Source organism: Miniopterus schreibersii, assembly GCF_964146895.1.
Source record: "Miniopterus schreibersii genome assembly, chromosome: 11".
In the NCBI taxonomy this organism is placed as follows: Eukaryota; Metazoa; Chordata; class Mammalia; order Chiroptera; family Miniopteridae; genus Miniopterus; species Miniopterus schreibersii.
In genome coordinates, this window is record NC_138111.1 from 34,966,571 (window position 1) to 34,982,216 (window position 15,646).

A 15,646-nucleotide genomic window follows, 5' to 3' on the forward strand; every position below is an offset into this window, starting at 1 on the left:
GTAGAAACCTCATTTGCCTCAAAAATCGGTGTCTGATCTACTAAACTCCTTGGAAGGGACTTCAGTAAATCAAGATTAGAAATTTTTTTATCTCATAAGGTGTACACTGACAAAGTAGTCTTTTGCCAAAAACCTGAAATCTGAAAAATTCTTTTCTAAATTCTGAAGTTCTTTGAGTCTGTGACAGTGGGCAGCCTTCATTCAACTGAAACATTATTCTATGCAGTCAGATGAAAACCTAGCACCCCCAAATTTACCTGGAAACGTAATGGACAGAGAAATTACTCTCTACATGGTTAAATAACTAAAAATGCTATCTTACACTCAGAAGATGGCAATTATCTTGAATATGTTTGCTCTTTTCTAAAGAGTGACAATAATAGCGTGGTATATCATTTTTTTTCACTTAAGTGATATATTTATTTTATTTTTGTTTTGTTTCTTTGTCTAATGAGCCAAATAACCTTTTGCAAGAATAAATAAAACAAAAGCCACTGTATTTGTCTTCCACAGTGAACTCTGATGATTCTGAGGTCTTTATTATTCCTTTTTCAGAAGGCTTGGAGCTGTTAGAGATGATAAGATGAGGCTGAGATATGCTTAGCCACTCTCTAACCTTCATAACAGAGCCTACTAGGGAAAGGACTTGCATTGGCACCTGTGTGCCCATCCATTCTCTCTGCCTAATGGGCACAGTGGGTGTGAGACACACTTCACTTTGCCAGTTTGCTGCTTGCTCACATTTTGGCAGTTTCACCTTCAGTAGTTTGGCCTCTTCCTTACAGTCCTTTCCGTTGTCCACTCAGGATGACTTTGTACCCAGCTGAAACCCAGGGTGCTGTTACTATAGAACAGGGATTGGCAAACCAACCAGGTCAAAATCAGCCTGCTGCCGGTTTTTATAAATAAAGTTTTATTGAAACACAGCCAAGCTCGTTTGTTTATGTATTGTGTATTGTCTGTATCTGATTTTGCACCCAATAGCAGAGTTGAATAGTTGCAACATGGCCCACAAATAGTTGCTGTATGGCACACAAAGCCTAGAATATTTTCTATCTGATCTTTAAAAATTGTGAGCTCTTCTGTAGAAGATTGAATGTTGACGGACAACTAGTACTGTGCTTCTTCTTCCATCATTTAGATAGAACCTAGCTTAGGCCTCATTCTCTGAGTTAACTCAGAGATAAATTTTAGAATACTGAGAAAGTGGGTGGCCTGCTTTACTTCAGCAATACTTCATAAATATTGCTTTGCACAACAAAACTTTTGATAGGAAGTGAGTATCAGAAAGCTCTAGATTGTATTCCCTGTCAGTACCTCTAAATGTCATGCAAAGAATGTTTGGTACTAAGTATGGTATGTATAAATGACCAGAAATGTTCATTGAGTTGATTTGGCCCTAAGAGCAAGGATCACATCTCGTGTCTTGGCTTTCGACTGATTATCATGCCTGTGGCAGCTGGTTAAGGAAAATATGATAAGATTTAATCACCTGAACCAAAAGTGAGGCCTGACAGGCTTTTTGTTAAGGGGCCTAATAGAACTAGAACTGACTAGAAGACAGCCCCACCTGTGATCACAGATGAGCCCAGGAACCTTGTTATCTTCATGTAACCCTGAAGGTCATTCAGTTTCCTTTATTCTTACTCCCGGTCTACCACGCAGCCTTTGGACTCTGATTGGCCAACCCTGATGTTCTTCTTCATGATCGCTATGGCTTCTTGATTTAAAGTTATGAATGGAATGTTGACCTGTAATTAGTTTAATAAAGTTAGTTAGCATGACCAGCTCCTCAGATCTCATCATTCTTGTCAAAATGAAACTTCTGATTTTACTGAATCAGTGTCCAAGTTAAGGTCACATGACCGCGAGAGATCTGCTTTAAACAGCAACCTTTTGCTCATGGCCTATCCTGGCTACAATCACTGGAACCTCTGTTATGGCCCACATGGCATTTGCATTATAGTATGGTTATTTATAGCGTTTTATTTCTATTGAATATAAGCTTCTTGAGGACAGGATTCGTATCCTTTTTTTTAATTTTGTGGTTCCCACTCAGTTGTAAGCACAGTGCCTAGCTTTCCGTGTAGGCCTTCAGTGAAAGTTGTCAAATGAGTAAGTAGTAACAGACTAAGTAAATTTTGTCTTTGCTAAAATTTCTTCTCATCTCTCTCTTCTGTTCTTGTCTGCATGGAATAACTCATCCCCCACTTCTTCTCCACACTGTTCTCTAGTGACTACAGTTCATAATCATCTCTCCCTTCTTATTGCATTCATAGTTAGCAGCTCACAATTTGGTACTTAATTATTTCTTAATTGACTCATCTGTGCTATCTTTGTTTCCCAGGTAGCCTGATATCCCAAAGGCAAAGAATATATATAAGTATTTTGTACCAACTCCCTGTACCAACCCCCAACACACACAAGTGCTTTAGAATTTAGCTTATAACAGATTTTCAATAAATATGTGTAAATTGACTGAGTTAAGCAATATCATTACATTTCAAGACAGGCAGGCTAGAATAAAAAGCAGTCTTTGGTATTGTTTTTGATGTTTTAGAAATATAAAAATAGTATCAAAATTATTCAACAGCTTTGAAAGTTATCATAGAAAGATGAATAAATTAACTGAGCCAAATAGGCAAATTGAAAAAGCCTCTTTCCCCCTTCCTCCTTTCTCTTATCTGTCTATTTATCTATTCATTCTTCATCCATCCATCCATCCATCTATCCATTTATCTATCTTGTTCTCTCTCATGTTACTGTTGTTTATTTTGTTTTTCATTACAAAGCCAATTTATTTGTTTGAGCAACAGACCTAAGAATCTGACCTATGCCTGGTCCTGGCCCTGGTGTCCACCTGACACTTAGTTGTTCAGCCCATTCCCCATTTGATACTAGTGGTCTGTTGTAGATGTTTGGATCAACTATCCGTATATAAGATTCATAAGATATGAAACTAGTTACCAAATGCAGTGATAGGATCTTCTTATGAGATACTTAATTTAGTTTTTAAACTCTGGGTTTTCTAGATTAGCTCAGTTCTTTGGCAAAGGAAAATTAAAATTCTTGATCTCTTAGACTTCTCTTTTATCCCACAGAATATTGTCCCATGAGTAATTTTCATGAACTGTGGTATTGTCACATACCTGCTACCACTGGGCGATCTTTGTTTTAAACCTGGAGTTTTGTATTGAAAATAACTTCTTAAGAACAGAATACCTGTAACAAATGCTGCACCTCCTTGAACGCTAATCATGGTGTGCCAGACGTTAGAGAGGAAAGTTGAATTGCCCTCCACAGAATGAGCTCTTCGGGAGACGGAAGTGTTTGTGTTATGAGTAATCCTGTGCAGCTAATCAGCCTAACCAGGTTACCAGGCAGGCTCATTTCAGCAGTAGGATTTGCCAGATAAGGGAGGGACTTGGTACCAAAATCTGTACCTGATTCTTCCCTCAGGATGGCAGTTTTGCAGACCTGTTACTTTAACTCCATTTTTTCTAAAGTTCACTTTGAAAATACTACTTTTTTCCTTTGAATCCTATGTTCACATAGCAACTGTTCAATACCTGTGTGTTTCTGGTTTCTCCTTAGCTTCCACCACCACTTTTGACAGTGTCAAATAAGATCTCATAGCATGATCTATCTTTCAAATCCCCCAAGACTGTTCCTGTTACAATGAGGTCTTCTTAATTTTTTTAATGAAGTCGACCTAGTTTTTCTAACCTTCTTTTTAATAATTAAAAATGTGCAATTCTACCCAGAGTCTTTTTCTGTGCCAGAACTTCATCTTAATATCTGACTTGAACTGCATATCTGTTAAAAATATCACCTCTTGATAGGAGGCCCTTACATAGGAGTTGAAGAACCCAATAAATTCCTCATAGCAAGCTGCATGAATGCCCCAAGATGCTATTTTCATTATCTCACTATGCTTGGTTGGATTTATACTAAATGTCAGAGATTTCTATTCCATTTACCACTCACAGGTACTTTCCCCCTTTTGATACAATTGCTGAGGGTTGCCGGTCTGTAACTTTAATTTTTTCAACCCCAGCGGTAGTGTGATATAGATTATTTGGCAAATTATCTCTGACTTTTATTTATGTTGCCTTCATTAAAAAAAAAACAAAAAAAACTTGAATTTTTAATTTCTATGTTATTCTTGGTTTAGATTTCAATTACCCTTCTAGTCATAGGTGGTGGGGTTTTTCTAATTAAAATTTTAAAAAATAAGTTTTCATTACATGTCAAATTGAAGTGTAAGTTAAATTTGAAGGTTAATTAAAAAAAATGTTATTGACAAACTATTATCAAAACGAAGGAACAATTGGCATGTCTTTTAAAAACATATTCTAGGGAGAAAATGCCCCATTTAATTTGATTTGAGTATATTGTTATAGTGATGTTTAAGCTCCTCGTATATTTTTAGTCATTTAAAGTTATGGATTATATCCCATTTCTGAATTTTTAAATTTTTTCTGCAGCCAGAGATGATCTTGAAGTTAAACATATAAAGAAGTCAGCAGTTATGAGGTGTAATTATAAACGAATGTACTTGATTTCCTTAAGTCTTTCATGCAAGTCCATCACGCTACAGAAAGATGTTTTGTAGATACTCACCAAGGATTAGATGGCGATTGATTCAAACAGGTTCCCAGAAAATGACTCTGTCCAAAATATACAAATGTTCATTTCATCCCCATAAAACCCCACCATTTCTCCTCTTCATTAAACCCCTTTCTTCCCACAAGTTGGTAAACTTTTTGCAGGCAGGGATCACAGGCGGGGAATCTTTATACCCTTAGCATCTACCAGAATGTCATGGTCAAAACATGCTGTTGAGTTCCAGATGACCCTGCATTGTTCTCGTGGTCGGAAAGGAACTGCTGAAATTTTACACGAGTCTCTTTGTTGCTTTGCTTTTCACTGAAAACCATCAGAAACCTATTTCTTTCACTACAGAGATTGTGTCAGAATTGTCTGTTAATTAGGTACCACTACCTCCCTCGTTCGGCCTGGCTTAAAGTGAACCCCGGGTCTGAAAGCTTGTTAGTAAGAGGCATAAAACAGACATACAAATTAGATCATTTTGTGGCCAGGGCCTAAAGAAGAGCAGGAAGCATAGCTAGTAAATGAAGTTAAACAAAGGCTGCTTTTCCTCTCTGTGTTGTCTTTACATCCATCAGAGGCAGTTTAATTCAGAATTCAGTTCTTACGTAATACAGGCCAATAAGAGCCCAGAGAGCTGATTACGTGAGTAGCTGACAGACACCCTCCCTACCCCTTGGTTTTCTTCTGAAAGGTATAACCACCTTTCTAATGACTACAGCATTTTCCATAAAATAGTTTTAATTAGGGTCACAGGTTGAGCACCTGCAGTGTTCCAGGCCCTCGGCTAAGGGTTGGTGACCAGCATGGACAGTGGTAGTCATGGTCCCTCACCCCATGGAGCATGAGAGCCCTAACTGGGCAAACATGTAGAAAAATAATGAGTTTTTTTCCTAATCAGTTATAAAGATATCTATTATTAATGACTCAAAGCAATGGCAAGTCATTAAATCCCCATGAATGGATTAGAGTGAGTTTAATCCACTAAACCTTCCATTTTTTAGCACAGTCCTAGCTGTGTCTTGTCTCCTGGACAGTTAAATGAGCCTTATGTATACCACGGGAGCTGTCTCCCTGACAGCAGGAGAGAGCTGCGGCCAGCCACTTGTTAAACATACATTGCCTTGGAAATGTACCTTGTGCCTGTCACCATAGCAACACCCCAAGAATGACCTCAGCAGCCACTCAAACTCATTTCTACAAAACAAATTATAGCTATAATTAACTTTCTGATTTTACTCTGCACTATAAATTTGTTCAGACCTTGGTGTTTTTTTGTTAAAGGTTAAATGAACGGAATAATCCAACCTGAACCCATCCCCCCAATATTTCACCAATGTTTTCCCTCAGAATATGAGATGCTTCAATGGAAAGTACAATTCAGTTAAGAGATGATTCCATTCCCTTTTCTCACAATGTGACCAGAATCAACAAACGAGGATGCTCTGGTCTTACCGTGCCAGAACTCCGTCCCTAAGCGAATAAGTGGCTTTTCCCCCTAAGCAAATGTGACATGCAGAGAGTGCTGGGGGTCAGCCAGAGCGAGGGGCACACGGGGTTGGGACTTACGTGGGCAGAAGCTCTCCACACCGGCTCTCCTGGGCAGTGAAAAATGCTGCTCTTCTTTGCCTGCAGGTTTAACTGCTTCACAAATTATCTTCAACAACCTTCATGTAGCTTCTGAGCTGCTCAGACCTTCCTCTAGGAGAAAATAGTTCGTATCTTTTGTTCGGAGGGTTCGTTGTTTTGTTTTGTTTGTCTTGCCTTGTTTGGGGTGTTTGTTTGGTTCTAGATAGCGCATGTTGCAGCTAGCAGGGCTTGATACAGTTCCTTTCAGTTTTTGTTGTTAAACTAAATTAACCTTTTTACTCCAGGTAGAGTGAGCCTTTCCACCACCCAACTGCGGCAAAGCAAAAAGAATGTCAAGAAAGAGCTGCGGTTCATTGTCAAGTGACCTGGGAGTGTACGGAGCGTCTTTAAGGGCCCTTTCCTTGCCATAACATATGTTCAGACCCAGCAAGGAACAGACAGAACAGAGCCTGGCAGGCAGCAAGCACTCAGTAGAAGGTCATCATGTTGTGCTGCTGTTACTCTCCATGAACTGTACTGATACTGCAGAGGAGCAAAAGGTGAAGAGGAAGAAAACACTGTTGCCAGAACTAGATGTTTCTGATACTCAGCTGATGTCTCAGCAATGCCCAGTTCACAGAGAGACACCACTGACTATCTGTGGGGCAGCCGCTACCTCCTTGCAAGTAGTTTTCCAAGCACAGGTGTATGCCCTGTTTTTCTTACCTGAGCATGCTTTTCAGGGAGCTCGGTTCACTCGAAATTAGAGAGAGACTAGCCAGGATCCTGCCGAGCAGAGTGACAGGTATTTTCCCACTGCACGTGCTGGTTCTTTAAATTCTCCTGTGCAAATACATGTTTAGAAATGGAGTGGCCACGAGTAGTCTGCTTAGTTCATCTTTGAGAACAGAAGGCCAGCATCTTTCTTCACCACAGGAACATGACAGGAATTAGCCACCCTCTGTTCTGACCTCCTGTGTATTGGGTTGAGTAGAAACAGTTTATTGGGCAGCGTATTTCTGAGCAAGCTTGCCAATGTAAATTAGAAGTTCTCCGAATTAAATTTTTGTATATAGTAGTTAAATAGTGATCTTGTAGGTTTCAAAATGTACATTCATTTTAAGTTTTTCAAATCAAGGAGCTGATAAGTCAGGAAAATCTGTCTATACAGAGTAGCCAGCTGATTTTGCATTCATGTGTGGTGAGCTGGTTCATCTGTAAGATGAGGTACAGACCAACTCCTGGAACATGGACTTGTTAACCCCATCAGACAACTCCAAGACTATGCCAAGATATTGACTAAAATTTGAGGCCCAGTACATCTTTATATTTCCTTCCTGCCTCTCATGCCCATATTCTCCCTCCCTCTTTTTACCCTCCAGTGAATTTTTTTAATAATTAAAGTTTGGTTCTGATCAGTCAGTAGAGAGCTAATTGCCAGCTAGAGTGTCATTGATGTGTTTGGGATAAGGCCACTAGAATACTAATTAGTTGCTTTGGTGTAGGAATTTCTAGGCAGATACATTTTTGTCTTAAAGGATTGATAGACTTCTAAAAAGGCAGTGATTTTTTTTCTTCGTTAAAGTCAGACTTAGTTCTACTATTTTATGATCCCATGAATCTAAGAGACTTAATGTAACTTTTTTCCAACACCCAATTTCAAATTTAATAATGTCATTATTAAATGGAAATAACACTAGTGTGGATGGTATTTAAATAGTGCTAAAACTAAACCTCAGCATAGGAAACCCATCCACCCATCTAACCAACAAATATTCATTGAGTGCTATTTGCCAGGTAGGTACTAAGGCAAGAATAACAATGAACGAGACAAAGCCCTTACCTTCGGTCACATTGACGGAGTGTTTGTGCTTGATGGGTTATAACATGCTCTGCACGAGACATTTCCTGTTATACTATGTCTCAGAACTCACTGTCTCTTATTTGTGGGCATAAAGGTTGTGCAGCTCTGACCCTTTTCGGTCCTGTTAGTGGCTCCATCGCTTCCTTAAGCCTTACTCACAAGGCAAGTACTTTGCGCCTACACGTTGTAGCTGCGTCCGCGTCTGTGCTCCATGCTCCCCAGGGCCAGGGGGTCGTTGTGCCTCTTTGAATGGTGAGGGTCCCATGTAGGACAGTCACTTTCACCTGTTTGTCATCAATTATATCAAATTTTGTCATTCTCAGGGTTGCAAATTATTTTTTGCTCTTTGAGAGAATGAAAAGTGAATGGAATATAGTATTATTTAAATGCCAAAGTTATACTGATGGAGAACATGTGTTGCCAGGGGTTAGGGTTGGGATGGAGAGCACAGGGCAGTTTCTTTGTAGTAACAGAACAAATTTGTATCCTGATTGTGGTGGTAATTGCACGAATCTCTATATGTGATAACATTTCATACAACTATATGTCCTCAGTGTGTGTGTGTGTGTGTGTGTGTGTGTGTGTGTGTGTAAACTGGCGAAATCTAAATAAGGTCTGTGGTTTAGCTAATAGTACTAGATCAATGTCAGGCTCCTAGTTTTGATAATGTACCATAGTTAATAAGACATTACCATTGGGGTAACTGAGGGTATAGGGGATTTCTCTCTAATATTTTTGCAATGTCTTAGGAGTCTAAAATTATTTCAAAATAAAATGTGCGTTTTTTTTCTCCAAAGGAATAGAAAAATATAATATAAGCTGATAAATTTAAAGTTTAGGTGTGGTGACCCTAAACACTGGGAATATCTGACCTTAGACATTGTTACCTCAGTAGCTAGAAATCTCGTGGCTTCACCTCAGTCATGAATGACTTAGACTTTGGACAGAATTTAGGACATGATATTCTGTGTCCCCCCTTAGGGCATTAAGGAGATACATGCCAGGAAGAAACTGATGTTCTGCAAAAGGCCAAAAAATAAAAAAAGCATTCTGACCTTATATGTAACTCTTATCTGGTTATTTATACAAACTTTATTTGTATAAATAATTCAAAAACTATGCTTTAAACTCCTGTTTTACCCTCCAGACCTGCTAAGCAAGTAGAGAGTAAGAGACTTGTCTGATTACTTTTCTTCTCCCTCTTTTTCTCTTGTGTGGGTTCTAACTGATTTTAAGAGAACAAATGAGAAATACAGTGAGCCAGATCGTCCATAGAGGGGTCACCTTGCTCTGACCAAGGGCAGGTTGACTTGACTCTTTCGAGTTCCCAGACTTCTCTGCCACTTTCTGATCTTCCTTCCTATCCGCTTCTCTCTCGTGATCCATTTTCGCCCTTCTCTTTCCACAGGCAGGCGCAGTGCGATGGTGTCACTGACGTTCTCATTGTGTCTCCCCCCTCTAGCTATCTTAACGACTTGGACCGTGTTGCCGACCCTGCCTACCTGCCTACGCAACAAGATGTGCTTAGAGTTCGAGTCCCCACCACAGGGATCATCGAATACCCCTTTGACTTACAAAGTGTCATTTTCAGGTAGTAACTGAGTCCATACAACCCACTTCTAAACTCTTATGCCTTGAGAATATTTGATGACCTCTGTAAATATTAAAATCATGTGTAGGCTTTAAAACATTATCACCTGTGTACCAATTATTATCAGTAGATATACAAAATGAAATCATGTGTGCCTGAAAGAAGCAGCCGAGGAAAGATATATGGGCAGGTTTCTCATGTCAGATTAAATCACCAGGAAATCAATGAAATCTTAGTTTGCTGATTGGTTGAATAAAATTAGTTACTCAAACATTAGTCCTGATTATAATTTTTTGGGAATCATTTTACCTATGAAGACAATGGATATATTACTAGATTTGTATATGACCCTGTTAATAATAGAAATTATATGTTGGCAGAAGCTTTCAGGTCACTGTTTCCTCCACGCCCTCTGGTACCAATGCAGTTTTTCAGTAGCAATAAAACTATGGGATGCTTTGTATTCCTAAGATAAGTTGCTTGAAATTTTTCAAAATACATGATTTTGAATATGGGTTGAGTAATCTAAATTTACATAGGAAAATAGAGTGAAAGTATTACTTCCTCACTGCTGCTGTTCTGAGTAATACTTCAGCAGAAGTATTTTTTAAGATGTCATTTTTTTTTTAGGATGAGGAAAAAATAATACTGATTATTTTAATTTAATCTCTTACTACACCATCACTCAGTTGTCCTTTTAGTTAGAATACAAACCACAGGGTGCTTTGAGAAATGAAGACATGTGAATATGTCTTTGAGTGCAGAGTTGAGTTCCTTGGTAGAGCCCATCGCATTGAAGAAAACTACATACAATACAGGGTTGTGAAGTAGGAGGGTGTAACTCTCACTGTGTGAGTCTGCCACAAGACTCTGCTGAGCTGGCCCTCTGTCGTTCCCTGCCAAGGCACTCTGTGTTTTATTCTAATCAGCCTCTGAATCTGTGGTCACATCGAGCTGCTGTATTTTCTCTAATAGACATATCTAAAACTGTGCAACATTTTGGAAATAATTCTGCCTCAGTTTTTTTCACATGTATAACAGTTGCATTAAATGATCACCAAGGTTCCTTATAGCTTCGACATTCTGGATTACTTAAATTTTGAGTTCATAGCATTTAGAGATCTTTAATTTGAGACACCAAAATTTCATTCCTCTTATAACCATATTACAGAATATTTTCAGAAAACATATAGCATTTCATGGAGATTTTCAAATCCTTATTGTTTTATAAATAGTGACTTAGAAAAATAATTTTCTGCCATCAAAAGCATGTTGTAGAGATTAGTATGACAGGATTTCATGTAACAGAGTAGCATACTGTTCACTGAACATCAGGCAAGAGCTAGCATTTTAATTTTTCTAAAGACCTAAGAATTCCAGTTTTGATGCCCATATTTGTAAGTCTCCCTGGGTCCATTGTTTTGCCCCTCAGATACCTCTTCCATGCCTTAGAAAACGTTTAGAATCAGTCACCGGAAGAGCCTTGATTTCTTAGTTTAGATTTAAAGCTTAGAGGCAGGAGAACACCAGAAACAACTGCAGCCTTCAACAGACGCATACAGAGCCATACTCTCCAACTTTTGTACCTAAAACCCTCATTCTCTGAAAGTATTTTACCCTGCAAACATTGTGCACATTTTTGTTGAGATATGGAACAACAGTTTGAAGAAACTTGGATCCATTGCCAAGTACTGCTAGGTATTCTCATATATATATTATCACTCAAATTAATTGATGTCAGTGTTGGTTCCTGAACAGTAACTCAGCAAAGAATTGAAGTGTTAAAAACAAATCCTTGAAATAGTTTAAATGATGGCCTCTTGTAGCATATATTTATGGCAGGTTAGCAAGTTGTTTTATGCATAAGGCTAATCGCACTGTTACCCAGTATGCCTGGACCTGTCCCAAATTATTGCCAGTATTGGAAGAAAACCGCATATGCTTACCCTACTGATAAAGGTCCAGGGGAGTTGTGTTTTGATCTAATTGGAGCATTACACACACCCATATTGAAATGTATAGCATCTTCCAGTTTTTAAATGTATTTGCAGTCATTTCTAGCATCCTTGAGAAATATATGAGGATCTTCATTCTCATTTTATAGGAAGATAAACTGAAGTCAGCATTTGCCATTAGAGCTTAATATAAATAAAACTCATTTTGTTTACTCTTCAGTGTTTGAGTAAAACACCATTTTGCTTGGCTAGGCACAGGATTATTTTTACTAAGTTATAATTTTCATACACATCTGGTAGCTTTCTGATAACCACAATGATTTATTACCCAGAATATCTTGACTTTGATTGTTAGGTGACAGAAAATTATTAGATGTTCAGTAAGTATTCATTGAATTGACTTGGATGACCATCCTCTTTAGAGAGTAGTTTTCCCAAGTTTGTAAGTAAAGCTATATTTATATTGATTTTTTCTTTATATGCTATTAATATGAATATTGTTAACCTTGCAGAATGGTCGATGTAGGGGGCCAAAGGTCAGAGAGAAGAAAATGGATACACTGCTTTGAAAACGTCACCTCTATCATGTTTCTAGTAGCGCTTAGTGAATATGATCAAGTTCTCGTGGAATCGGACAACGAGGTGAGTGCCTATTGAACAGGCAGTGGGTTATCATTTTATTATCTGATACAAATAAACACTAGGAAGTAGATAGAGTGTGGGGTATGGAATAAACTGACTTCATTGCTTTCTTGACTATTTGGGATTTTTAAAATAATGGAAAGTCACCCAGTGGTACACAAGGTACACTCAGAAAGGTAAGCTCTTTTGTCAGATGTCTGAGCAGGTCTGTATGATCAGCTCTAATTAGACCCCATTTGATACTTTTCACACAATGCAGAGGCTCTGAAAATGAAAATAACACCGAAATGTTAGGCTAATCATCAGTTCATATTGTAGCCTTCTTCCTGCAGGCGGGAGTCGGGAGAGTTGGAGTGAGTCAGCCTGTTTGGTTTTGTTTTCATTTTGTCTAAATCATTGTTTGTGTGGTGGGTGTGTCCCAAAGAGAACTCAAAACTCAAAGCCTCTCTCAGCAAATGTGAGTGATGTTGCAGCTGGTCTCTAAGTCGGTCCGCTGTGGAGCCCGAAGGGTCTTGGTGATGCGGCCTTCTGCGTACAGAATTCTATAGGCTGTTGTTGCATAATTTCGTCTCTACTGGGCAGTGAGTGTCCTTGGTATGCCTGTCTGGAGAACTGATCCAGTAATGTAAGCTCCTCCCCAGTACATGAAAATTTAACAGGTATAAATATGGATTTTGAGGATAATAAAGGCTGCTGATGAGTCAGAGTTGATTATAGAGTACAATTAAAGGGCATAGAAAACTGACTTTGAGCCGGAATTCAGTGCGTGTGTTGGAGGAATGGAGGAGATGCCATTGATATACCCGGTTAGAGGCAAAGATTGCAGACTGACACGCCAATAGTGAGTATTAAATATCCTTCTAATAGGGTAGAAAATAAAGAGAAGGAAGTGAAGATATCTCCAATAGCTGATTAAAATAAGATCTGGCATATTAAAATATACTTCTAATGTACATCTGTTAGGTATACAAGAATTCTGGCTTCTTTGTCCTTTTAAGTATTTTATTTTCTGTAAGTGTTAATGTCTCCATTAATGTGCCCATCTAATCCTCCATAGCATTTCTTTTGTATGTAGGACTGATAAAGAATTCAGGAACCGTTATTTCATATAGAGCTGAGAATTACCAATTCATGCATTTCAGAATCTTTCCTGGGTGCAAGTATATGAGCTTTTGAACCAATCAAAACAACTTCTTTTTAAGAATGAGGTTTATCAGCCAGTTGCCTTCTGTAGCTGTAATGGAAATCGCCTGAAAATGTTATCAAAATTTAAGTTAATCAATTGCCACTAGAATTTTAGCTGTGATATCTCTATACAATAGTCCCCCCGTTTCCACGGTTTCACTTTCTGTGGTTTCAGTTACTTGCAGTTAATTGAGATCCAAAGATGTCTAATGGAAAATTCCAGAAATAAACAACTCAATAAACAATGCATAAGTTTTGTTGTTTTTTTAAGGTTTTTTAAAAAAATGTTTTTATTGACTTCAGAACAAGGTAGGGAAAGGGAGAGAGAGAGAGAAACATCAGTGATGAGAGAGGCCATTGATCGAGCCCGAAACATGGGCATGTGCCCTGACCGGAAATCTCGCTGTGACCGCCTGGTTCAGAGGTCAGCGCTCAACCACTGAGCCACACATCAATTGTGCACCATTCTGAGGGCTTGATGAAATCCTGCACCGTCCCACCTGGGACATGACTCACCCCTTTGTCCCGAGTATCCACGCTGTAGATGCTCCCTGTCCCTTAATCACTAAGTAGCCAGCTACCTCAGTTATTAGGTCGACTGTCAAAGCATTGCAGTGTCTGTGTTGAAGTAACCTTTTTCTTCTTAATAATGGCCCCAGAGCACAGGAGTGGTGATGCTGGCAGTTCTTATATGCCAAAGAGAAGCAATACAGTGCTTTTTATAAGTGAAAAGGTGAAACTTTTCTACTTTATAAGGGAGTCCACATTCACATGATTTTTTTTGCAGTATTGCTATAATTTTTCTATTTTATTTTAGTTACTGTTTATCTCTTACTGTGCCTAATTTATAAATTAAACTTTGTCATAGGTATGTGTGTATAGGAAAAAGCATAGTCTGTATAGGGTTTGGTGCTATGCACAGTTTCAGGCACCCATCTTAGAACATGTTTCCTGCAGATAAGGGGGGGACTACTGTAGGCATTTCTATGTTTATCTATATCTGCGTTGGTCTGTTGTTCCATAATCCTTGGTTGTATTTTGAACATACTGCATATTTCTGATGTTGTTAAATATTGAATCAAGACAAAAAAATATTTTGAGGGCTTGTCTACTATTTGCTGGGTACCAGGGAATCTAAAGAGATACAGAAATGAAAAAAACAAAAATCAACTTTGCCCTAAGAGACCTCGTAAAAGAGATATACTTTTGTAAGATGTAAGAAACACAATCTCATTTCTTATGTCACTGTTTACATTATAGCTAGAGGAAAAATGTGTTTATCAGTACATATTGCATATGAGATAAATGCATTGTAACTATAAAGAAATATATGTTGTGGTTTAATGCTAATCATTTTACCAATTTAAAATTTTCAAAACAGAACAGAAAGTAAATTTCTTAGGCAGCTCATCAGCTAATTCTAGTTCATCCATTTCCTCACCAGATGTTGCTTATAGAGATCAGGTTTCTGTGTAAAATAGTATATTATTTTATATTAATTAGAATAAGATGACACTGTTTTGATGATCAGATATCATAATTACATTTTCCACAGTAACTTCCATGTATAGGCACTATGTACATCTAAAAAATATTTTTGTAGTTTCTTTGATTCCTGTGGTGATTTATTATGCTACAATTTAAATAATAAATCTATTATATTTTCATTAGGACTCCCTGATCACTTGTGAATATTTTAAAAGCCTAACTTATAATTCTATGAGATAAAAGTCATTTTTTAATTGATTTGAGAGAGAGAGAAAGAAACATCAATTGGTTGCCTCCTGCATGTGCCCTGACTGGGAATCGAATCCGGTCTATAGGATGACGCTCCAACCAACTGAGCCACACCAGCCAGGGCAGAGATAAAAGTCATTTCTATGTTGTTTGTTTTCAGACCTCAAAGCCTGATGGTAGTATTGCAGATAATCTTAAGCATGATAAGAAAAATACCGCTTCTTTATTAACTTCATCCATGTTAGCTATAATCATCACTGTTGGCACTGCTGGTAATTAGGAAACACTGTCAAAGTATTTTTTAATATCAGGATGTAGTCACATTATTACTTTTTTTAGTTGTACTAATATATGAAAATGTCATTGCCTCTCTACTTTCTTAAATCATTAAGGAAATTTGGAACTAAGGAATTCTACTTTCCTTAAATTTCATGTTTTTGTTAGACAAAACTGAAATAAGTTGCCCCACCCCCAATTTTGTTCTTGGTTTTA

At 38.0% G+C, this 15,646-nt stretch overlaps 1 protein-coding gene across 1 annotated transcript in view; it reads left to right on the forward strand.

Moving 5' to 3' along the window:
- LOC308564270 (guanine nucleotide-binding protein G(q) subunit alpha) overlaps positions 1 to 15,646 on the forward strand; it is a gene marked incomplete at its 5' end in the record, with an annotated part of 243,396 nt that overhangs the window by 177,861 nt on the left and 49,889 nt on the right. Inside the window, 2 exons of the mRNA XM_081152258.1 lie at positions 9,507 to 9,635; positions 12,103 to 12,232. Coding sequence (XP_081008384.1) covers positions 9,507 to 9,635; positions 12,103 to 12,232 — 259 coding nt within the window. The remainder of the gene's footprint in view (positions 1 to 9,506; positions 9,636 to 12,102; positions 12,233 to 15,646) is intronic.